Below are 26,606 nucleotides of genomic sequence, written 5' to 3'. Positions count from 1 at the left end.
AGGAGACACATAATGTCTGATAGTCCCACTTTTAGTAATGCTAAGATCAGGGGATTCCTGTAGTGTCAACAAGACAGACACGGACAGATTGTAAAGTTTCTTCTCCTTTCACCTTATTATTATTTATGTCTTTAGCATCTATTAATGATCATTGCCTAGATCTGTTAGTTCATTAGCACTTGCAGAATTGTGATTTTCTAATTTATTATTCTTTTTCCATTTATTAGCAAAAGAAGTTCTAAAAATTGTTTTTTAATTTTTATTTTTTTAAGACAGGGTCTCACTTTGTTGTCCAGGCTGGAGTGCAGTGGTACTATTTTAGCTCAATGCAGCCTTAGATTCTTGGACTCAAGCAATCCTCATGCCTCAGTCTCCCAAGTAGCTGGGACTACAGGTATGCACCACTACGCCTGGCCAATTTTTTGTATGTTTTGTAGAGACAGGGTCTTGTTTGTTGCCCAGGCTGGTCTCAAACTCCTGGACTCAAGCAATCCACCCATCTAAGCCTCCCCAAGTAATGGTATTACAGGCATGGGCCACTGTGCCCGGCCTCCTGTCTCTTTTGATATGACACTTTCATTAATGGCATAATTGTTAAATGAACCTTGGTTCATTTAACTTTAGCGCTCATGTTCTTCCAATTATTATTGTTGTATCTTCTTGAAGGAAGCCCTTAAGGAATAGGTAAGACTTAAATGGCACTATTAAAGGGTGCATTTGTTGGGATAGTGCGTTTGTTTTGATATGAGGAGTTTATTCCTCATGTGAACATAGGTCTAGCAGCAGGAAGGCAGAAGGCACTGTGATACCAGTCTCAGGCTGTAGAGTGATGGGAGAGCAAGAAAAATAGGCCAGAGAAATAGCACAAGGGGCCTTGCCATCTGTATTGAGCGATTTGGTGTTTTTAATGCTTAGGGGATGGGCCATGAGGTTGATAGAAAATTGTCCTTGTTGGCTGGGCACGGTGGGTCACGCCTGTAATCCCAGCACTTTGGGAGGCCAAGGCGGGCGGATCACGAGGTCAGGAGATCGAGACCATCCTGGCTAACACGGTTGAAACCCCGTCTCTACTAAAAATACAAAAAATTTAGCCGGGCATGGTGGCAGGCGCCTGTAGTCTCAGCTACTCGGGAGGCTGAGGCAGGAGAATGGCGTAAAACTGGGAGGCGGAGCTTGCAGTGAGCTGAGATGTCACTACTGCATTCCAGCCTAGGCGACAGAGAGAGACTCCATCTCAAAAAAAAAAAAAAAAAAAATTGTCCTTGTAGAGAAAGGGCCCTCTTGATTGCAGATTGTTCTTGTTGAGAGAGGGCCCTCTTGATTGTCATTTTCATTGGAATTTGCAGAGAAAAACTCAGCCTAGGAAGCTAATATTTTCTAAATAAAGTTTGGAGAAAAATCACCTGTCAAGTGCTGGTTAACTAAATTTCTTAGGACCCTGTAATCCTTAAGCATGCAGTTTATTCAGATGTCAAATATTTATGTTGAATTTGAATCAATGTGGTGTGTGTGTGTGTACATGTGTATGTGTATATATTTTTATTTATATGTATATAAGAATAATTTTTTTCCTTTAGTTGGTGGTATGGATTGGATAATGTACATATATATAATTTGTGAAGTGATAAAAGTGTATTTAAATAATTTATTTCTGCTGACTTACTCTTGGTTTTTAAAATATCACATTATTTAATTGGCCTCCTGTTACATTATTGGCTATATTGAAATCTAAGGACTAATTGTAGATTAGTGGTCTTTATCATATCTTGGTATAAAATTTGGCTGATGGTTGTTTTGCTATGTTTTAATTACTGATTTCTAGGGCCCCGTTGTTATGAATGTGCTTCAGTTTCATAATGCCTCCTGCTATGGCAGACATCCTTGACATCTGGGCGGTGGATTCACAGATAGCATCTGATGGCTCCATACCTGTGGATTTCCTTTTGCCCACTGGGATTTATATCCAGTTGGAGGTACCTCGGGAAGCTACCATTTCTTATATTAAGCAGGTATGTTAATAGGTATAATTTCTATGTGTTTAGCATACTGTGTCACTTGGGGGAAATATCATTCTATAATAGAAAATGTTAATGTAAATTATATGTGATAATGATAGTAATGAAGTGATGGTAATTAAGAAAAATTAGCTTATGTTAGCTAGTTTGAAATGTTTGTTTGGGTTATTAAAACTGTCAAGAAGATTTTCTTTTGAGTTCGTCTTTGAAATTACTGTCTTTGAGCTTGTCGCACTTTTAAAAATGTGATTTTTGGTTCATTTTCTCTTCTCTCCTTTTTCTTCTCTTCCCCCTTTCCTTGACTCTTGGGGGAAGAAAGACTTTTCTGCTGTTCACCAGATATTTTTCCCTCAGCAGGCTTGCCTTTTCTGTTGCATTAGTTTTTAAAGTAAATTGATGAGCACCGTTGATTTGTAAAAACCAGCATATACATGAACTTGTTTTTCTAAACTTTCTTTCTAATGTTTTTCAAAAAGCTGAACCCAATGTGAATATCAGGAGTTATGGTATTTTTAAGAAAACATATTTATGATATACCTCTGAAAACTCTTGGCTTTGGACAAGCCTCTTAACCCCTTTCCAAGCTTCTTCATTAGAGGAACTGGAATTCTAAAATGGCATGATCCTTAAAGTAAAAAGAAAATACAGAATTGACTTAAGCATCTCATACGCTTATGCATGGTGCACCTATTTTTATAGTCACCAGTGACAAGTATGGATTCCTATGGCTATACTTCACATTAGATTAACCATTTATCTCTTTTTAATTGTAAAATATACATAACCTGAAATTTACTATTTAGACATTTTTAGGTGTGCATTCACAGTGCTGTGCAACCATCACCAGTATCCATTTCCAGCACTTAACCATCATCCCAAACAGAAACTTCATACCCATAACTGCCCCTTTCCCTCAATTCCTTTTTATTTCTATTCTGTTTTCCATCTCTACCAGTTTGCCTATTCTTGGTACTTTATATAAGTGGAAACATACAATAAATAGCTATCCTTTTGTAGTTGGCTTGCATAGCATAGTGTTTTTAAAGTTCATCCATGTTGTAGCATATATCCTAGTTTCATTCCCTTTTATGGCTGAATAATATTCCATTGTATGTATATGCCACATTTTGTATATTTATCTGTTGATGAACATTTGGGTTGCTTCCAGCTTTTGGCTATTGTGAATATTATGCTACTCTGAGCATTGGTGTATAAATGTCTGTTTGAATTCCTGCTTTCAGTTCTTTTGGGTATATACCTAGAAGTGTGATTGTTGGTTCACAGTGGTAATTCCATGTTTTAACTTTTGAGGAACTGCCACACTGTTTTCCACAGTGGCTGCACCATATAATGTTGGGACCAGCAGTGTACAAGGGTTCCAGTTTGTCTACATACTGGCCAACACATGCTATTTTCTCCTCGCTCCCTCCCTCCCTCTCTTCCTCCCTCCCTCTCTTCTTCCCTCCCTCCCTCTCTTCCTCCCTCCCTCCCTCTCTTCCTCCCTCCTTCCCTCTTTTCCTACCTCCCCCTCCTTCCTCTCCCTCTCCTCCCTTCCCCTCCCCTCTCTCCCTCCCTCCCTTCTTCCTTCCTTTCTTCCTTCCTCTTTTCTTACATTATTTCTTTCCTTTTTTTGTTTGTCTAAGAGATACGATCTTGTTTGCCATATTTTCTGTGTGTGTGTGTGTGTGTGTGTGTGTATGTGTGTGTTTAATAGTATCCATCCTAATGGATGTGAAGTGGTATCTCATTGTGGGTTTTTTTTTGTTTTTTGTTTTGTTTTTTTGAGACGGAGTCTCGCTCTGTCGCCAGACTGGAGGGCAGTGTCACGATCTTGGCTTACTGCAACCTCCGCCTCCCGGGTTCAAGTGATTCTTCTGCTTCAGCATCCTGAGTAGCTGGGACTATAGGTGCACACCACCATGCCCAGCTAATTTTTCTATTTTTAGTAGAGATGGGATTTCACCATGTTGGCCAGGATGGTCTTGATTTCTTGACCTCATGATCTGCCCACCATGGCCTCCCAAAGTGCTGGGATTACAGGTGTGAGCCACTGCACCCAGCCTCATTGTGGTTTTTATGTGCATTTCCCTCATGACTAATGATGTTGAGCATCTTTTTATGTGCTTGTTGGTCATTTGTATGTTTTTTGGAGAATTATCTTTTCTAGACCTGTACTGATTTTTAAACTTTGTTTTTTGTTATTGAGTTGTAGGAGTTCTTTATATATTCTGGATATTAATATCTTGTCAGATATATATGATTTGCAAATATTACCTCCCATTTTGTTGGTTGCCTTTTCATTCTCTTGATAATGTCTTTTGCTGTACAGAAGTTTTAAGTTTTGGTGAAGTTCAGTTTACCTTTTTTTCTTAATTTTACTATTTTGAGCCTTTAGAATGAAAAGTTTACCTGTCATTATTATTATTGTTGTTGCCTGTACTTTCTCCTGTATGTTTTATGTAACTGAATCTGAGCTGAGGATTGGCCACAATTTTTAACTCAGGTCTGTTATTTTCAGCTCTTAGCTTTTGTACTGGCTGTTAACAAAATATGCAATCCCTTTTTGTTTTTGTGTGGTGAACTTCTTTTATATTATCTCATCCAGGAGACATGGAAAGAGATGTTGAGAGATTGATTATGATCATTCTGACAGGACAGTGTTAGTAAGGATACCCCTGATAAAAGAAAAGAGTGCAGGACAAAAATAATTTAAATATTGTATGGAGGTGGTGATACATACTTTAAATTAAAAATTTTTTTTGATTACTCCTGATCAGTAGTTTCTGCTTACAGGAAAGTGAAATATGAAAGTTTTCATTGAGTCTTACTTGTCATAGATAATTTGCTTTCAGTAATTTCATTTATAATGCATTTTTTGTGCACTATGCCATTATATTACCCTACAAACATGGGATAATACCATATATACTCTCCTATAATTTGCTGTTGTAAGAAAACTTGAATATTTTGTATGGTTTTCCATTTCAGAATGAATTTATATTTTTTTCTATTTTTCTGAATATATTTCTATTATTTTCACAGTTCTGTAATATTCTATAATTCATTTAACCAATCTTTTATTGCTAAACATTTGATTTGTTCATAGTTTTTTATTTTTACAAACAGTGCTGCAGTGAGCATCCTTATATCTTTGTACACTTGAGCAAGTGTTTCCATTCCAGAAAATGTCTTATTATTTTTTCTCATAGATGTTATGGAAGCAAGTTCACAATTACCCAATGTTCAACCTCCTTATGGATATTGACTCCTATATGTTTGCATGTGTGAATCAGACTGCTGTATATGAGGAGCTTGAAGATGAAACACGAAGACTCTGTGATGTCAGACCTTTTCTTCCAGTTCTCAAATTAGTGACAAGAAGTTGTGACCCAGGGGAAAAATTAGACTCAAAAATTGGAGTCCTTATAGGAAAAGGTAATATTAAAAATTCTTAGTACAAATTTTTAATATATCTATTTATATAAACATATAGTAAGTATATTTAAGACATTGCTTTTCAAAGTGTGGTCCATGGACCACTGCTGATCTGTAAATTGTTGCCAGTTTGAGATAAGGTAAGTATAGAAATTGAGAATAAATGTTTAGAAACCCCTTTAGCAATATGATATTGCCATAGCATCCAAGGGCTTATGTTTAGTATATGTTTTTGTTGTCTAATGATTTATTATTTATTTAATTTTTAAAAATAGAGACAGGGTCTCACTGTGTTGTCCAGGCTGGTCTCAAACTCCTGGGCTCAAGTGATCCTCCTACCTTGGCCCCCCAAAGTGCTGGGATTACAGGCAGTGGTGCAACCACCAGTCACTGCAGCCTCAGCCTCCCAGGGTCAAGTGATCCTCCCACCTCAGCTTCCTGAGTAGCTGAGTGCAAGCCACCAAGTCTGGCTAATTTTTTCTTTTTTTTTGTAGAGATGGAATCTTACTGTGTTACCCAGGATGTGGGCCAAGTTTCTTCAAGGCATTGGTATCTCTCTGAAATTTACCTCCTTCCCAACACTTACCAAAACATGGATTCATTGGCCACCATTACCTCTTCCTATGCCTGCCAAATGTGGCAAATAAAAATATTGAAGATTGAAATATTACATATGCTGTGCTTATGCTAAAAACATATTCATTGTTTATCTAAAATTCAAATTGAATTGCGCATACTGTTTTTTTTTAACCTGGCAACCTTACCTTTTATCCTACCATAGCATAGGGGTATAATCTATATTAGACTAATGAATTTAATTTTTTTTTTTTTTTTTTCTGTTGAGACGAGGTCTCACTCTGTCACCCACTCTGTAGCATAGTGGCGCCTTTTTGGCTCACTGCAACCTCCTCCTCCCAGGTTCAAGCAATTCTCCCACCTTGGCTTCCCAAGTAGCTGGGACTACAGGCATGCACCACCACGCCCACCTAATTTTTGTATTCTTTGGCATTTTGATTATATACACAAATTTAAATGTTAACATTTATTTAAGAAATTGAGTAAGTTGTGTATTTAAGAATGAATTTTCACTTTTAATACTTGAGAAGTCAAGTCAATTTTTGCAGTTGCTGATTTGTCTGTGATGACCATGGCTTGATGAGGCCATGCCTCCTGGGAAAAAATATACAATTATTTCAGTTTAACTTTAGGAACAAGGTTGCCACCTCCTCTCTCCAAAGAAAACAATAGAACCTTTAGAGACATAATTGCCCCGACTAGGCTAAAAATACCTTTTCCTGAAAGATGATGTGGCTAATCTTTTTTTTTTTCTGTGTTTATTCCAAATAATTATTTACAGAGCTGTTGTTTGAGTTCTGTTTGTTCTCTGTAGTAAGGTGTATGCCACCCCTATATTAATTTCTCCAAACACTCAGTAAAAGAATCGTAATCAGAGGATTTTGTTAGCATTCTGAAAAACATATTTGTAAACTCCCTTATTTCTCCTGACCTATCTAAACCTGTGGTATACCTTAAGTGAGGGAAATAGCTAGTCTGTAGGATTTTTTTTTTTTTTTTTTTTATACATAGAGTCTCACTTTGTTGCCCAGGCTGGAGTGCAGTGGTGCGATCTTGGCTCACTGCAACCTCTGCCTCCTGGGTTCAAGTGATTCTCGTGCCTGAGCCTCCTAAGTAGCTGGGATTACAGGATTGCACGACTACACCCAGCTAATTTTTATATTTTTTGTAGAGATGGGGTTTTGCCACATTGGCTAGGCTGGTCTCGAACTTCCGACCTCAAGCGATCTGCCTGCCTTAAGCCTTCCAAAGTGCTGGGATTACAGGTGTGAGCCACTATGCCCGACCTAGTCTGTAGGATTTTAACACCCTCTTTAGTATGAATAAATTGTTCACTCAGTACTTTTTAAATATAAAAATTATATTTGACTGTAAATTTTACAGTAGCCTTAAGGAAAATTTAAGCTTTGCTGTTAGATTCTCTTACGAGAAGGTATGTAGGGTATTAACTAGGTTTAAAATTAAATTACTTAGCTTAAAGTGTTCGTATTTTTGATAAAATTTCTTTTTTTTTTTTTTTTTTTTTCTGAGGTGGAGTCTCGCTCTATCGCCCAGTGGCGCCATCTCGGCTCACTGCAAGCTTCACCTCCTGGGTTCACGCCATTCTCCTGCCTCAGCCTCCCGAGTAGCTGGGACTACAGGCACCTGCCACCATGCCTGGCTAATTTTTTATATTTCTAGTAGAGATGGGGTTTCACTGTGTTAGCCAGGATGGTCTCAATCTCCTGACCTCGTGATCCGCCCGCCTCGGCCTCCCAAAGTGCTAGGATTACAGGCGTGAGCTACCGCGCCCGGCCTAAAATTTCTGTATTTAAGAGATCTTAATGGTGGTTCCCAAATTTAGATTGTATCAGTTTCTTAAAATGAATATGCTCAGAGATTGGGATTCAGTGTGTCTGGAATAAATGAAAGCTGTATTTTTTTATGTGATTCTAACAGTTACATGAACAGGGTCCCTTATTCATAATATATTGAAAAACATTACCAAAACATTAGTGATTGCAGTTCAGTAGTACTGAGTGTTTATACTTGAAATTTTACCAGTGACCGTGGGTGATACGGTCTTTGCTTAGACCTCACAATCCAGTGGGAAGTGAGGATCAGTAAACACAGTTTTATTGCAATGTATTAACTGCTATGCTATGTCAGAAAGGGTCACCTTCAAGTACTGTGTGATCTCACTTAAATGTGGAATCTGAAAAAGTTGAACTCAAAGTAAACAGTAGAATGGTAGTTAGCAGAGCCAGTTGGGGGCATAGAAAGGGGTGTATTGGGCTGGGAAAGGGGAGACATTGGTCACTGGGTACAAAGTTTCAGTTAGCAGGAATAAGTTCTGGTGTTCCATTGCGGGGGTTCTCCTCTGCTCCCTGTTGCTGGTTAGGAACCAGGCCGCACAGCAGGAGGTGAGCAGCAGGTTGGGTGAGCATTACCACCTGAACTTCGCCTCCTGTCAGATCAGTGGTAGCATTAGATTCTCATAGGAGCTTGAATGCGAAGAATCCTATTATGAACTGCACATGTGAGGGATCTAGGTTGTGTGATCCTAATGAGCAAGAATCTAATGCCTGATGATCTGAGGTGGAACAGTTTCATCCCAAAACCACCCCCACCCCCATTCTGTTGCATAGCACCGTGACTATAGTTAATAATAATGTATTGTATGTTTCAAAATATTTATGAGAGAATTTTTAAATGTTCTCTTCACAAAGAAATAATAAATATTTGAGGTGATAGATATGCTAATTAGCCAGATTTGATCATTCCACAATGTATACATGTGTCAAAACATCACATTGGCCAAGCTTGGGGGCTTATTCCTATAATCCCAGTACTTTGGGAGGATAAGGTGGGTGGATCACTTGAGCCCAGGATTTGGAGACCAGTCTGGGCAACATAGCAAAACCCCATCTCTACAAAAAGTACAAAAAATTACCCAGGCATGGTGGTGTGTGCCTGTAGTCCCAGCTACTTGAGAGGCTGAAGTGGGAGGATCACTTGGCTTGAGCCCAGAGGTTGAGGCTCCAGTGAGCTGTGATCATGCCACTGCACTCCAGCCTGGGCGACAGAGTGAGACCCTGTCTCAAACAAACAAAAAAACTCTATCACATTGTACCTCAAAAATACATGCAATTATTATTTGCCAACTAATGAAAAACAAAACTTTTGAAAAGGAAAGTCACCTTAAATCAATTAGGTGAATCAGGGATGACCTCTTAGAAGATGTATACCTACACTGAGCCATCAATGCTGATTAGGAATTTGGCAGGTAAAGAGAGTGGAGAAAGGAAAAAACAAAAAGAAATGGCACATGTGAAGAATGGCCTATTCAAGGAAAAGAAATTGATTATGGGTGGTGTAGGGGGACAGATAGGACAACTAGGAAAGACTAGAGAGGCAGCCATCTGCAGAGCATACAGTGCCATCCAGGCCATGTAAAAAGTAGAGCTTTACTACTAAGAACACTTGGAAAGCTATTGAAGAAATATAGGTAGGGGAGTAACGTGATAAATTTGCATTTTAGAAAGATTATTTAGGTTGTAGAATGAAGAGTGGATTGGAGGGATTAAGAATTTGAATAGAGAAATTAGTGAAAAAATGTTGTAACCCAAAGGAAGGGTGATGATGGCCAGGATTAGGTTAATGTTTACAGGAATTGAGAGAAGTGGACAGAGTTGAGAGACATTTAGAAGGTGGGTTAAACTTGATTTGTAGCAGATTAAGGGAAATAAAGCATTTGATTTTTGTTAGATGTATATATTATTGGGTACTTATTTCCCTTTCGTCACCTGTAATACCTATTGCCTGTGAATAGAATGAATATTAACAGTGCACTAAAATGCTTCAGCCATCCCACCCAAATTACAGTCCATTCATAGCTAATTTAGAGTAATGTATTTTATTCCAGATCTAAAACTATCCAGGAAATCATTTTACCTTTGCTGTGTTATACCTTTGCTGTGTTTTATTTTTCTATATTTAATACCACAAAATTGATTCTAGGATATATTTTTGAAATAACAACTATTGTTTTCAGTGCATAAAAGTAAAAAGACAATGCAACCCTTACTGACATGCATATGTTCAAATAGTATAGTATAGATTAATTTTATGGAATAAAAAGTAACTTTCCTCACTGTGCATTCCTCCCTAATACTACAAAATACCACTAGCAATAGAGTCATCTCAAGTATCCAAAACAAAAACTTATGCATATTCTGTATTCTTTCTTTTGAATTTGCAGAAAAGGGATTTTACCTGACCCATTCTCTACCTACTTTTAAAAAATATCTGGTGCCCTTAAAAACACAAAGATTGATTGTATTTTTATCTCCTGCACCACTGTATAATGATATATGGATGTATCTTTATTTAACCAGTCCTGAATGATGGCCTTTAGATTACATTTTAATTATTATACACAAAACTGCAGCAAATATTCATATATTGATAGTATATCCATAGGTTTGTAGAAATAAACAAAGACCACTCAGATGAGAACAGAGACTATTTATGCAGAGGTTGCTATAGTAAAAGAACTTGAGCTTGGCAGAGACTCAGAGGCAGGCAGGGGAGTGGGAAAGCTTTACAGTGAAAAAAAGGGAAGGTTTCAGAGATGCCTGATGGGAAATTATTGGCAGCAGGGCTGGAGGTGGGCTAATTAGAAGCAAGGCATCTTATGTGATTGGTGTTGGGTTAGTATACTTGGCTTTCTTCGTTGGTCCTGAATCTCTCAGGTTGAGATTACGATTGATAAAATTGTGAGGTCTAAGGATGTGTGTGTGTGTGTGTGTGTGTGTGTGTGTGTGTGTGTGTATGTGTGTGTGTGTGTGTGTATGATTTCTAATAAATATTGCAAAATTGCCCTCCAAAAATTTCATATTAATGTAGTTTCTCACCAAAACTATACTAGAATGCCTTTTTCTCTCTACCCCTTCCAGCACAGGGTATTATCAAATTTTAAAATATGTGCCAACCTGATAGGTAAAAATAAATGCACACATAAACATTTATGTATGTTGATTCATTCTTTTAGATTTCTAAAATTATTTACTGGAATAATCATAAGTTTTTGAAAAAGTTGTCATATATAATTGTCTTAATGGCAGAAGTGACTAAAAATTAAGTACAACCCATCCTTCAGCAATAGGTTTGAACTGTGCAGGGCCACTTATACGTGGATATTTTTTAATACGTATATTGAAACTTTTTTTGAGATTTGTGACAATTTGAAAAAACTTGCAGACGAATCACAGCCTAGAAATAGTGAAAAAATTAAAAAGTTAAGTATGTCGTTAATGCATGATATGTATGTATCATTTACTACCATAAAATACACATAAATCTATTATAAAAAGTTAAAATTTCAAAACTTACATACACAGACATTTAGACAACCATACATGGTGCCATTTGCAGTTGAAAGAAGTGCAAACAAATGTAAAGATACAGTATTAAATCATAACTGCATAAAATTAACTGTATTATACTACTGTAATAATTTTGCAGCCACCTCCTGTTGCTATTGTGGTGAGGTTAAGTGTTGTGAGCATATGCTCAGAAATGCCATGTGACTCTAATCATCTCCACTTGAGCAGTTTCTCTGTCTAGTAAATTGCATATTGCAGTAAAAAGGGATCTCTCCGAGTTCTCATATATTTTTTAAATTGTGTTTACTGGAATACTGCAAACCTTGAATAACACTGTGGGACCCATACAAAATGCTACTTGTGATCCTGGAAGTACTTCTAAGAACAGAGAAAAGTCATGATATTATAAGAAAAAAGTTGAATGCAGCTGGGTGCACAGGCTGAGGCAAGAGGATTGCTTAAGCCCAGGAGTTCTAGGTACTAGTGTGCTGTGATTGTGCCTGCAAATGCCTTATATATATATATAAAAAGGCTGAATAGCTTGATATGTACTGTAGATGGAGGTCTGCAGCTGTGGTTGCCTGCCATTTCGAGATAAATCAATCCAGTATAAGTACCATTGTGAAAAAACAAATTCATGAAACTGTCGCCGCAGCTATGTCAGCAGGTGCTAAACCTTGCACTTTTTGTGAATCATCTTTTTATCTCAGAGTAAAAATGCAGCTTGTATGTGGGTGCAGGATTGCTATAAGAAAGGCATACCAATAGACTAATCTGATTCAAGAAGAGGCAAAGTTATGTGACAAAGCAATAAGAAACTGAAGGATCTAGTACAGGAGAATTTTAATGCTAGCAAAGGATGGTTTGACAATTTTATTTTTATTTATTTTTATTTTTAATTAATTAATTTATTTATTTTTGAGACGGAGTCTCACTCTGTCGCCCAGGCTGGAGTGCAGTGGCGTGATCTCGGCTCACTGCAAGCTCCGCCTCCCAGGTTCATGCCATTCTCCTGCCTCAGCCTCCCGAGCAGCTGGGACTACAGGTCCCCGCCACCACTCTCGGCTAATTTTTTTGTATTTTTAGTAGAGATGGGGTTTCACCATGTTAGCCAGGATGGTCTCAATCTCCTGACCTCATGATCCGCCCTCCTCGGCCTCCCAAAGTGCTGGGATTACAGGCGTGAGCCACCGTGCCCGGCCGATTTGACAATTTTAGAAAGGTTTGGCATAAAAAAAATCAAGGTAACAGGAGAAGTTATTTTTCCTGACCTAGAAATAGCAGATGAGTTCCCAGATGCCATTAAGAAAAATCACTGAGGAGAAAAGATACCTGCCTGAACAGATTTTTGGTGTTTTGTTTTTGAGACAAGATCTCACTCTGTTGCCCAGGCTGTATCCTTGCCCTCCTGGGCTCAAGTGATCCTCCCACCTCAGCCTCCTGAGTAGCTGGGACTACAGGCATGCACCACCATGCCCAGCTAATTTTTAATTTTTTGTAGAGATGAGGTCTCACTATGTTGCCCAGGCTGGTCTCGAACCCCTGACCTCAAGGAATCCTCCCACCTCGGCCTCCCAAAATGTTGGGATTATAGGTGTGAGCTGCCTTGTCTGGCCCTGAACAAGTTTTTAATGCAGATCAAAGTGCCCAATTCTGGAGGAAAAAAATGCCACAAAGGTCATTTATTAGGAAGAGAAGTCAGCACCAGGATTTAAGACAGGAAGGCTAACTACTGTTTTGTGCAAATGCAGACTAGTTTGTGATACACTTTATTTATAAAGCTGCTAACCCCCAAGCCTCGAAGGGAAAAAGAAACACCAGCTGCCAGTCTTTTGGTTGTACAACAAGAAGACCTGGACAATAAGAACCCTTTTTCTGGATTGGTTCCATCACTGCTTTGTTTTGAAGTCAGGAACTACTTTGCCAGTAAGGGGCTGCCTTTTTTTTTTGAGATGGGGTCTCACTTCATCGCCCAGGCTGCAGTGCAGGGGTGCGATCTTGGCTTACTGCAACCTCCGCCTCCTGGGTTCAAGCGATTCTCCTGCCTCAGCCCCCCAAGTAGCTGAGATTACAGGCACACACCACCATGTCTGGCTGATTTTTGTGTTTTTAATAGAGATGGGGTTTCCCCATGTTGGCCAGGCTGGTCTTGAACTCCTGACCTCAAGTGATCCCCCCACCTTGGCCTCCCAAAGTGCTAGGATGACAGGAGAATTATAGGTGTGAGCCACTGTGCCCAGCCTAGGGACTGCCTTTTAAGGTTCTTTTGATATTGGATGATGCCCGTGGCCACCCAGAACCCCCTGAGTTCAACACTGAAAGCCTCAAAGTGATCTACTTACCCCCAAACACAACATCTCTAATTTAGCCTATCAGGAGGTCATAAGGACCTTTAAGGCTCATTACTCATGGTACTCTATGGAAGAGAACCTGGATAGAACATCATGAAAGTCTGGGAGTATTTCACCACTGAAGATGCCATCGTTCATATAGAAAAAGTTGTGAAAGCTATCATACCCAAAACAGTAAATTCCTGTTGGAGAAATCTCTGTCCCGATATTGTACATGACTTCACAGGATTGACAACAGAACCAATCAAGGAAATTATGAAATAGATTGTGGTATGGCATAAAAGGCAGCAGTGGTGGTGAAGGGTTTCAAGATACAGATCGTGGAGAAATCCAAGAGCTAATAAACACCACACGAGAGGAATTAACAGAAAACAACTTCATGGAGATGAGTGCTTCTGAAGCAGTGCCAGATGATGAGGAAGAAGATGTAGAAGAAACAGTGCCCGAAAACAAATTCACATGCAACAGTCTGACAGAAGGCTTCTGATTATTCAAGATGCTTTTGACTTCTTTTATAATATGGCCCCTTCTATGATACCAGCACTGAAACTAAAGCAAACAGTGGTAGGATTGGTACTATACAGATAAACATTTTTACAGAAAAGAAAAAGCAAAGAAGTCAGAAATTATGATGTATATCTGTGAAGTTACATACAGTATGCCTGTGTCTGCTGCCTCCCCTTGTACCTCCTTCACTCTTCTGTGTCTGCCACCCCTGAGACAGCAAGACTAACCTCTCCCCCTCCTCCTCAGCCTACTCAGTGTGAAGATGATGAGTTATGAAGACATTTATGGTGATCCACTTCCTTTTTTTTTTTGGTGGAGTCTCGCTCTGTCACCCAGGCTGGAGTGCAGTGACACAATCTCGGCTGACTGCCAGCTCCGCCTCCCGGGTTCACGCCATTCTCCTGCCTCAGCCTCCCGAGTAGCTGGGACTTCAGGCACCCACCACCACGCCTGGCTAATGTTTTTTGTATTTTTAGTAGAGATGGGGTTTCTCCATGTTGGTCAGGCTGGTCTCGAACTCCTGACCTCAGGTGATCCACCCGCCTCAGCCTCCCAAAGTGCTGGGATTACAGGCGTGAGCCACTGTGCCCGACCAATCCACTTCCTCTTAATAAATAGTAAATATATTTTCACTTCTTTGTGATTTATTTAATAACATTTTCTTTTTTTCTAATCAGAAGAGTGCTGGAGTAATTAACATTTTCTTTAGCTTACTTTAGGAATACAGTATATAACATGTATAACATACAAAATAAGTGTTAACTGACTATGTTGTTGGTAAGGCTTCTGGTCATAAGTAGGCTATTAGTAGTTAAGTTGTTCAGGAGTCAAAAGGGACATGTAGGCCGGGCATGGTGACTCACACTTGTAATCCCAGCACTTTGTCAGACTGAGGTGGGAGGATTGCTTGAGCCCAGGATTTCAAGACAACTTGGACAATATAGCAAGACCTCATGTCTACTAAAAATTTATCCAGACATAGTGGCATGTGCTTGTGACTGTAATTTCAGCTACTTGGGAGGCTGAGGTGGGAGGATCGCTTGAGCCCAGGAGATGAAGGCTACAGTGAGCCGTGATCACACCACTGCACTCCAGCCTGGGTAACAGAGCAAGATTCTGTCTCAGTGAATGAATGAATGAATGAATGAATGAATGAATGTTATATGTGAATTTTCTCCTCTGTAGGGGGTTGGTGCCCCATCCACCATGTTGTTTGAGAATCAACCAAACAATAAAGAACAATTTTATGTTTATGGGATTTTTGACTAATTAAAACTATATGATAACCATTTAAAAATCACAATGAACTGAAAATTCAGTCTATAAAATTCAAGTGTACTAGGTTTTCTTTGGTTTGTTTTTGTTTTTTTAAAGACTATGAACAGTTTTAGGTTCACAGCAAAATTGAGAGGAAGATACAGAGATTTTCCGTATTCCCTCTGCCCCTATGTATCATAGCCATTCCCATAGTATACCAAGTTTTGGTGAAATAATAACTTGATTCTTAGTTTTCTTCTAATATAGTATTGAAACTGTTTTTCAGATTCTTAGTCTTTCTCACATATTTTAAATGTGATTTATTAATACTTGGTTTGTAAATAAAAACAATGAATCTTTTATGTGTGGCTTTAAAATATGTATTGTGAATTACTTTGTAAAACTGGTAGGCAAACTACATTTCTTTATGAGGTTTTGAGTTGTATTTTTTTAAAAAATATAATTGTATGTTTGTCTTCTGTACATGAGATTTATTGTTTTATCTGGGTTTTTTGATCTTTAATGGTATTTTCCTCCCTAGTTTCATCTGCTTGATAAAAGCCAAGCATCCAACATCCAAGTTAGTTTTTGTTGAATATACTTTGTATTCTTTCTATATTCTTTTATTATTGTTAGCTACTGAAAATGACACCTTTAAAAAATGTGTTTAGGTCTGCATGAATTTGATTCCTTGAAGGATCCTGAAGTAAATGAATTTCGAAGAAAAATGCGCAAATTCAGCGAGGAAAAAATCCTGTCACTTGTGGGATTGTCTTGGATGGACTGGCTAAAACAAACATATCCACCAGAGCATGAACCATCCATCCCTGAAAACTTAGAAGATAAACTTTATGGGGGAAAGCTCATCGTAGCTGTTCATTTTGAAAACTGCCAGGTAGGATTATATTTTTTTAAGAAATATTTTGTAATAAATTTCTCATTTTTACCTAAATACAACTGCATTTTTAGAAGTGTCTGTCGCTTGCCTAGCAAACACTATTAGAAAGAACAATTTTATATTTCAGATAGAAATGTATTTAGGATTATGTATAATAGTCTAAAGTGATATTCTGTACACGTATCTGTTTTGATACAGTGGAATGGTGATTTAGAATGGGATTGGCAAACTGGACTGTTTAATTGGTTTTTACAGTTTTAAAGGGATGTTAAAAAAAGAAAAAACCTCAAAGATTTGTAAAGGGATGTTTAAAAGAAGAAGAAGTGAAAAGAATATGCAACAGAGACCACTGCGTTGTATGTTGTTTGCCAAACCTGGTCCTTTACAGAGAAAGTTTGCCAGTTGCTGGTCTAGATAGTGTTCCTTATTGGAAATATTTTTTTCTCATGTGATTTTTCTCCCCCATCGGTAGAAATGAAAGCCTAATCAAAATGGTCTCTTTGTTTCCATATTCTTAAATTTGCATTCTGTGACTATGTGAATTAATTAATGATATAGAAGTAGGCATTATAATAGAGTTGATATACAGCCCATCCATTTCTGAATGTTCATAGCAATTATACAAACTAGATGATGCTACTACTGTTGTATCAAGTATAGTGGTTCTAGCATCTAGGGTCTGACATTAGATTAAGGTAGAAACTCAAGGATTTTTTTTTTTTTTTTTAGACGGAGTCTTGCTCTGTTGCCCAGGCTGGAGTGCAATGGCGCAATCTTGGCTCCCTGCAACCTCAGCCCCCCAGTCTCAAGCAATTCTCTTGCTGCAGCCTCCTGAGTAGCTGGGATTACAGGCGCCTGCCATCACACCTGGCTAATTTTTGTATTTTTAGTAGAGATGGGGTTTCATCATGTTGGCCAGGCTAGTCTCAAACTTCTGACCTCAGATGATCCACCCACCTCAGCTTCCCAAAGTGCTGGGATTACAAGCATGAGCCACTGCGCACAGCCAGATGTTTTGTTTTGTTTTGTTCTTGAATTACTGTGAATAACCATAGCAATGACAACAACCAATTATGCAGGGTAAGTGCTCAATGACTTAACAGTCGTTGTTCTGTGTTGAGCACTTATTCTGCATAATTCCTGGTATGGCTTATTTTTCATATATTCTCCAGTTCCCACACCAACCTTACAAGTGTTGTTGTCTTTCCCCCATCTTACAGTGAAGAGACTGAAAGGAAGACAAGTTTAGTGTTTTGTGCCAGTCCTCATAACTGGTCAGTGGTAGAGCCAGGATTTCATCCAGGTGTCTCTGGTTTTACCCAGTTTTGCCTCCTTTTAGACAACATGTTAATAAGTATTTGTTAGGACAGTTGTGAAAAAAAGATTCTGCCTTCAGGCATTTTCTCTAAACAAGTAAGTTTTGTCATTCTGTCCTGAGATACGTTGAGTCTAAAGTTCAATTTAAGTCAATATTTGAGTATCATTAAAATGTCAAGGTCAAATTTACAATACTGTTTAAGGAATTCTCCATGGTCAAGAGAGGTAGAATAGGGGAATTTACCGTTGAAAGGTGATGAGAGTTCAACTTGAGAACACTGGCTTTACCAGGTGAGGTGGCGCACAGCCACTTTGGGAGGCTGAACAGGGAGGATCTCTTGAACCCAGGAGTTCAAGACCAGGTTGGGCAACATGGTGAAACCCCATCTGTACAAAAATTACCTGGGCATGGTGGTGCACATCTGTAGTCCCAGCTACCCAGGAGGATGAGGTGGGAGGATTGCTTGATCCCAGAAGGCGGAGTTTGCAGCCAGCCCAGATTGAGCCACCACACTTCAGCTTGGGCGACAGAGGGATACCTTGTCTCAAAAAAAAAAGGTACAATATTTCATGAAGTCATTGAAAGTGATATTGAACAACTGCTTGAAATATGGGAAAACTATTAGGATATAAGATCATTGGTGTCTTACTGGGAGGTGAGGTCAAGGAGGAAAGAGGAGGCATGCGACTTCTCAAAATGATTCCTAGCATGCTAGCCTGTGTTCTTTGATGTGTGTGACACTGTCTTAGTCTGTTTGGGCTGCTGTAACAGAATACCATAGACTGGGTGGCTTATAAACAACAGAAATTTATTTCTCACAATTGTAGGGTTTTGTTTTGTTCTGTTTTGTTTTGAGACGGAGTTTCACTTTGTCGTCCAGGCTGCAGTGCAGTAGCATGAGCTAGGCTCACTGCAACTGCCCTGTTTCAGGTTCAAGGGATTCCCTGACTCAGCTTCCTGAGTAGCTGGGACTATAGACAGGCGCCACCACGCCATGCTAATTTTTTGTATTTTTAGTAGAGGCAGGGTTTCACTGTGTTTGCCAGGCTGGTCTTGAACTCCTGAGCTCAAGTGATCCACCCGCTTTGGCCTCCCAAGGTGCTGGGATTACAGGTGTGAGCCACTGCACCTGGTCTGTTTCTCACAATTCTGGAAGCTGGGAAGTCCAAGATCAAGGCACCAGTTCATTCCGTGTCTTATGAGGATTGCTTCCTGGTGCATACATAACTATCTTCTTGCTATGTCCTTACGTAGCAGAAGAGGAGAGGAAGCTCTCTGGGGTCTCTTTTATTTATTTTTTATTTTATTTTTTGAGATGGAGTCTCACTCTGACACCAGGCTGGAGTGCAGTGGCACGATCTCGGCTCACTGCAACTTCCAGCTCCCTGGTTCAGGGATTCTCCTGCCTCAGCCTCCCGAGTAGCTGGGACTACAGGCAGGGGCCACCATGCCTGGCTAATTTTTTATATTTTTAGTAGAGGCAGGGTTTCACCATGTTTGCAAGGCTGGTCTTGAGCTCCTGAGCTTAATTGATCCGCCCGCCTCGGCCTCCCAAGATGCTGGGATTATAGGTGTGATCCACTGCACCTGGCTTGTTTCTCAGAATTCTGAAAGCTGGGAAGTACTAGATCAAGGCACTAGTTCATTATGAGGGATTGCTTCCTCGTCCATACGTACCTGTCTTCTTGCTATGTCCTTACATGGCAGAAGAGGAGATGAAGCTCTCTGGGGTCTTTTTTATTTATTTTATTTTATTTTATTTATTTTTTTGAGTCGGAGTCTCGCTCTGTCGCCAGGCTGGAGTGCAGTGACGCAATCTCAGCTCACTACAACCTCCGACTCCCTGGTTCAAGTGATTCTCCTGCCTAGCCTCCCAAGTAGCTGGGACTACAGGCATGCACCACCATGCCCAGCTAATTTTTGTATTTTTAGTAGAGACAGGGTTTCACCATGTTGGCCAGGCTGGTCACGATCTCCTGACCTCATTATCTGCCCACCTCGGCCTCCCAAAGTGCTGGGGTTACAGATGTAAGCCAGCGTGCGCGGCCTCTGGGGTCTCTTTTATAAGGACACTAATCCCATTCATGAGGACTCTGCCCTCATGACCTAATCACATCCCAAAGTTTTCACTTCCAAATATCATCACATTAGAGATTAGGTTTCTACATATGAATTCGCCAGGGGAGACACAAACATTCAGTCTATGGCAGGCACCAACTCATAGAAAACACAGAAGAACAAGTAAAATACTGGAAAAAATAGATGTGAAATAGTAAGTTTAGTTTTTAAAAGTTTGAATGTAAGACATCTTAAATTCAGGGGGGTGATTTATTTAAATTAAATTAGTGGAAAATATTATGGAATTGATGTCAGGTCAGTATAGAGAATAGCAATAAGTTAGTTGTTCAGAGTAGCAGTTGGTTGCTTTGGGAGATAGCTTCTTATATCTTTAGTATATGATCATATAATGAAAAATTACCTTGCTAGATTATGAGAGGATTCAGGTGTTAACTGTATCATTCAGTCTTATGATGAACAGATTTGGTAATGCTATATCGATTCCAAACTATATCTTCATTTTTAATTGATTAGAATTTCTATATGTTTCTATTTACATGTCTCTAAAATTGGACGTAATTGCTAATTTATGGTTTAATTCGTATAAAGTATGGCTGTCTTCTTACCAGTGAGAAATGTGTAAGTTTTTAAAAATATATATACAAAATATAGCTGCAGTATGTGGCCGGGCATGGTGGCTTGCGCCTGTAATCCCAGCACTTTGGGAGGCTGAGGCAGGCGGATCACGAGGTCAGGAGTTTGAGACTAGCCTGGACAACATAGTGAAACCCTGTCTCTACTAAAGATACAAAAAATTAGCCAGGCGTGGTGGTGCACGCCTGTAATCCTAGCTTCTCAGGAGGCTGAGACAGGAGAATTGCTTGAACCTGGGAGACGGAGGTTGCAGTGAGCCAAGATCGCGCCATTGCGCTCCAGCCTGGGGGACAGTGTGGGACTCTGTCTCAAAAAAAAAAAGATGAGATGTTCATTGGAAAATGCCTAATGGTAACCTTTAGTTAAATATTAATCTTACCTGTGGAAGCTGTGCACTATGAATACAGTAAGATGACTTTCAAATTATCAGAAATCTTTATCTTTCAGTAAACTTGTCTACATTCTAAATATGCATCCATATAAAATTTGTTAAGGATGTACCCATATAAATATTATGTACATTTGTACATATTATTACATAATGATTGTAATGTGATTTTTCAGCATAAATATAACATTTACTGCTTTTTTTCCCCATCCCCCTCCCCCTTTAGGACGTGTTTAGCTTTCAAGTGTCTCCTAATATGAATCCTATCAAAGTAAATGAATTGGCAATCCAAAAACGTTTGACTATTCATGGGAAGGAAGATGAAGTTAGCCCCTATGATTATGTGTTGCAAGTCAGCGGGAGAGTAGAATATGTTTTTGGTGATCATCCACTAATTCAGTTCCAGGTATGTATATTAACTATTAATTTACCAGAAAAGTCTATGAGTATATATATATATATTTTATTTCTGACTTTAAAAATGTGTTCCCACACTGGAACATTTGGAATATACAGAAAATTATACAGTATTAAATAGTAAATATTCATAATAGTACTTACCTCTGAGATAATCATTGTTACCCTTTTGGCATGTTTTTGTCACTTTTCTTTGCAGTTATGTTTGTATTTTAGCATAATGATTGTACAGACAAATATGTGTATGTATATGTTTGTATTCTGCTTTGCTTTTTTTTTTTGAGACAGAGTGTTTCTCTGTCACCTAGGCTGGAGCGCAGTGGCATGCAGTCTTGGCTTACTGCAACCTTCATCTCCCAGGTTCAAGCAATTCTTGTGCCTCAGCCACCCGAGTAGCTGGGATTACAGGTGTGCGCCACCATGCCCAGCTTCTTTTTGTATTTTTAGTAGAGATGGGGTTTCACCATCTTGACCAAGCTGGTCTCAAATTCCTGGCCTCAAGTGATCCGCCCAACTTGCTTGGCCTTTCCAAGTGCTGAGATTACAGCCATAAGCCACTGTGCCCGGCTCATTCGGCTGTTTTGATTGTTTTAGTTAGCCTTATAATTATTGTCTTATATCATTATGAATTTTTTTTAACACTGTTATAGCTGCTTTCTATTTCATCATATAGTATAAACGTGAAATATTCTGGGGGAGGTAAAGTATTTAAAAATCGATTAAATGGTCATCCATTGAATTGTATAAAAACTTATTTGTGATTATCCATTAGCTAACTAAAGGAAAACTTTTCAATTCCAGTCTGAAATATTTATGCGTGGAATTTCCCTTGCCCCTTTTTTGTTACTTCCATGAATGGCAAGAATTTTGCAGGCATTAGGTTTGACCATTCTCAAAAGCCTTTATTAATCATTCGGGTATTTATTTATTTTCATTTAATTAAGAATTCTTTGAGAATATGCTTCTGTACGGCACTGAATTGCCCCAGATTATTTTTGGAGTAAAGTGGAGTTTAAATATGCTATGTGCAGTGCAGCACCCCTCTCCCTATAAGGTATACTGTTTAAAGACTAGGTCCTTGGCTTTGCCTTCAAGTAACTTGAAGATGTTTTTGTTGAAATATCTTGGAGACTAAAAAATAGTCATTATGTAAGGAATATTATTATAAGTGCCCAGTTAGAGGTTAGTAGTTACAGAATTTTAGGAAAGTCTTGTTATTTTGTGATATTATTGTTGTTGTTGTTTAAACAAGAGGGATATAGGCATGCCAATTATAAAGTAATATGTGTTTGAGAATATGGAGCTGCAATTTATTAGCAGATAACATGATGTTACACCTCTTCTCAGGTTTCTGTTGTGGCCCTTAATTTTTGTGGTTTAGTACATATAAGGTCCAGGAGCAGTTATAACTTATGTGCACAGCTTTGGGAGTTGTGGTATTCTGATAGTAAGCTGTTGAACTCTAGTCCATAAGAAGAAACAAGATGAAAAATGCTTGGTGGGCAACATAGAAGTACTGACTTTTCTTCATGTTATGCCATCATTCAAGTAGATTTCTGTTTCTTTAATTTAACATTTCTTTTTACCTTAAGAGGTGTAAAGGAGAATGTATATTTTACCAGCATTATCCTCTATTATTCTAAAGAAAAACAGAAGCATGTATGTGTTTTTGTGCAGGGTTAGACAGGAGAGACCCTGTACAAAAGAGAGAGAGAGAGAATATACAGTGTAGGCAAAGGAATGTGAGAGAAATGGATCTTTCATAGTGAAAAGTTTTTGGATGAATATATTTATCATAATACCATATATAACTTCTGAGAGACATTCTGGAAGTTTTTTTTCTCTGACAAAAATGTATTTTTAATGGTTCTGAATTGAATTATGGTACATCGAATCACACTCTGGATCTGTATAGGAAATTCATTCTTCTGAGGAATACATTGGATTCCTATTCACTTTGTTAGGAATCTTTGGTAATATGAATAATCACCCCTTTTCTTATATGCCTCTAGAGAGTCATTCTAGTTTTGTGGAAATAGAACATCAAACTGGGATGATCGGTAGGTTTTTGATGGGAAGACGGCTGGTAATACTTGCCTAGAGCTCTGTGATGGAAAGGGGCCATCTCAGGGATCCATAGAAAGTGTGAATCTGCCACATGCGAACCACATATTCAGCTTTTCTAGCCAAACTGAAAGTATGGCTGAAGTATGACTTTAGTGTTAGACAAGTGGGTTTAAATCTAGGTTTTACAGATACTAGGTGTGCAACTTAACCCTTCTGAGTTTCATTTCTTTAATATGTTAAATGAGTGTAATGAGATTAGCTGTAACATCCAATAATCATCTAACTCATTTCTTTAGGTACTTAGGTGTTCAGTTAATGATAGCTATTTTTTGTATTGTGATTTAAAATTCTCATATGCTTAGGCTGGGCTTGGTGGCTCACACGTGTAATCCCAGCACTTTGGGAGGCCAAGATAGGCAGATCACTTCAGCTCAGGAGTTCAAGACCAGCCTGGGTAACATGGCAAAACCCTGTCTCTACAAAAAATATAAAAATTAGCTGGGCATGGTGGTGTGTGCCTGTAGTCCCACGTACTCCAGAGGCTGAGGTGGGAGGATTGCTTTAGCCCAGGATACTGAGGCTGCAGTGAGCTGTGATCGTGTCACTGCATTCCAGCCTGGGCAACATAGACCCTGTCTCAAAAAAAAAAAAAAATTTTTTTTTTAATATTCTTGATATTCTGCTGTGGTTTAAGACATACTTTCACAGTGCATTTGATATAGTGTTGTTCAGCTTCATTTTATTCTATTGATTTAGGTGTTGGCATGAAAATCAATACCTTCCCCTTTCTTGCCCCTATAGTATATCCGGAACTGTGTGATGAACAGGGCCCTGCCCCATTTTATACTTGTGGAATGCTGCAAGATCAAGAAAATGTATGAACAGGAAATGATTGCCATAGAGGCTGCCATAAATCGAAATTCATCTAATCTTCCTCTTCCATTACCACCAAAGAAAACACGAATTATTTCTGTAAGTTTTATTTCTGAACCTTTAGTAACCCCAAAAGCCATGTGATTGTGTTAGTTTACATAAGTTTCACACATATTTCCTTTGCTCACTTCTCCTTCTGTGAAAACCAATGCATATTTGCCAAAAATCGATCACCATTTATTTAAAAATTATCTTTCTAGATACTATTATTTTTACTCAAGCCACAATTAAATGTAAATATGCCGTTTATATTTTTGATGTCTTTTTCTGCCAAAGAAAAGTGCCATCAAATTAGAGATTTTGATTTAAATATAGGACTTCAATGAGTAATTGGAGACATTCTAGTAGAAAAGTTAGATGTGCAGAAATAATTGAATTAACCAGTATATTTCATTTCTATCAGCTTAACTATGGTAGTATTTTTGGTATAATTTGCCTGCCTTCTTAATACTGAATTCTTTTAGTACTAAACATATATGAAGGGCACTATTGTTTTTCAGAATGTAATATATTTGTATAAAGCAAATTTTAACTTTGTCTTTATTTGAACAGTTAATACTTTTTAGTCAGTTACTCAGTCGTCACAAATTGTATATTGAACTACTCCTTGATGATGTTATTTCTATATTAATATAAATGGTCAACTCTTAATTTATACAAAGCTTTTATTACTATTTGTTAATGCTTTTTAATTTAGTGATGTCTCTTAGCATTAGTGGAATGCTGCCTATGTTTTGCCATGAAAGCCAAGTGCTAGGGGTTATAATGCTTAATTAATTAATTAATTTTTTTTTTGAGACAGAGTCTTGCTCTGTCGCCCAGGCTGGAGTGCAGTGGCGCAATCTTGGCTCACTGCGAGCTCCGCCTCCCGGGTTCATGTCATTCTCCTGCCTCAGCCTCCCAAGTAACTGGGACTACAGGCGCCCGCCACCATGCCCAGCTAATTTTTTGTATTTTTAGTAGAGACGGGGTTTCACCGTGTTAGCCAGGATGGTCTCGATCTCCTGACCTCATGATCCACCTGCCTCAGCCTCCCAAAGTGCTGGGATTACAGGCGTGAGCCACCGCGCCCGGCCAATGCTTAATTTAGTATATGTGACTTTCAGTTGTTAGTTTAGAGCTCTATTTTCATAGTTTTGCCAATAGACATTAAAACTGATGACAATTGCATTGCTAGCATAGAATATTCATTTCTTTCATTAAAATAATTTGTATTTATTTTATTCTTTTACAGCATGTTTGGGAAAATAACAACCCTTTCCAAATTGTCTTGGTTAAGGGAAATAAACTTAACACAGAGGAAACTGTAAAAGTGAGTACCCACTAAGATTTGAATTTGCCATCCGCTCCAGTATTTGAATAACTCACTGATATGCTCAATAATGTCACATTGGAGATTGAATTTTACCCATATTGATCAATTACATGATATAGAGTATGGTAATTTATTATAAGACTATTGAGAATTTTTGTTTTAAAATTTTAAAATTTCATTTTAAAATTCAAAGACTTTTGAATCATTAGAGATCTACTGGAAAGATTGACATTATTTTTCCAGTATATATTACATATTTCTTCTGTATATTATATAGAAGAAATATATAATATAGATGGGTAAGACTGTGAAGAAAGTTGAGAGAAATAATTCAAAGGTGCAAAGTAGAGTTATCTTGGTTGAATAATTCTAGAGAGCTAATGTACAACCCGAAGACTATAGTTAATGATATTTTATACAGGAATTTGCTAGGAGAGTAGATTTTAGGTACTCTTACCACTCCTTACTCAAAAAAAACAAAGGTAACTATATGTGATGATGAATATGTTAAATTTCAGCAAGTGAAAGTTAAGCCAAAACTATAGATCTCATGTTTTTATGCAAGCTTACTCTCCGCTCTCAGCCTTGCCTAGAACTGCACTGAACCCCTCTTTCAGTCTTTTTTTTTTTCTTTTCTTTTCTTTCCTTTTAAACTGAGCACAGAGAACATGTAATACCATTTCCTGGAAGAAAATAGATTACTATGTTATGGACCACAAGTTGTTAACACATGGGGGTTTATTGCTCAATCCCATACATTTAAATAAAGACTTAACAAAGCATTTTGTCTCAGAGTATAAGGCATTTATTTTCCCTAATTTGCTGAGTAGGAAATTAAGTGAATAATTTTTGTGATCCAAGAAAGAGATTTGGTTTGTTTGAAATGTTTGTTGCGTGAAGATATATTCAGGAGCCCCTTGCCAAAAATTACCAATGTCTTGCTTTTGTACATGGGTATTAAAGATTTTGGGGGAGAGTAGAAGGGTGGTTACCGCCTTTGGTGTTAGACAAGTGGGTGAGGCTGTGAAAAAAGTTGAGAGAAATAATTTGA

The 26,606-nt window shown here is 38.3% G+C and overlaps 1 protein-coding gene across 6 annotated transcripts in view; it reads left to right on the top strand.

The window, feature by feature from the left end:
• The window catches only part of PIK3CB (phosphatidylinositol-4,5-bisphosphate 3-kinase catalytic subunit beta), a 182,228-nt gene that overhangs the window by 73,042 nt on the left and 82,580 nt on the right, over positions 1-26,606 (top strand). For 5 of the 6 annotated variants that reach the window (XM_034957497.3, XM_034957498.3, XM_034957495.4 and 2 more), the window contains 6 exons: positions 1,823-2,009; positions 5,225-5,450; positions 16,179-16,402; positions 21,050-21,229; positions 24,109-24,279; positions 25,475-25,552. In XM_034957497.3, the coding sequence (XP_034813388.1) occupies positions 1,839-2,009; positions 5,225-5,450; positions 16,179-16,402; positions 21,050-21,229; positions 24,109-24,279; positions 25,475-25,552 (1,050 nt within the window). In that variant the 5' untranslated portion in view covers positions 1,823-1,838. Of the gene's footprint in view, positions 1-73; positions 395-1,822; positions 2,010-5,224; positions 5,451-16,178; positions 16,403-21,049; positions 21,230-24,108; positions 24,280-25,474; positions 25,553-26,606 lie in introns of those variants that run through there. The other variant, XM_063602956.1, reaches the window with a different exon arrangement.

Source organism: Pan paniscus, chromosome 2, assembly GCF_029289425.2.
Source record: "Pan paniscus chromosome 2, NHGRI_mPanPan1-v2.0_pri, whole genome shotgun sequence".
Taxonomy (NCBI): Eukaryota; Metazoa; Chordata; class Mammalia; order Primates; family Hominidae; genus Pan; species Pan paniscus.
This window is presented reverse-complemented; position numbering and strand designations above follow the sequence as displayed.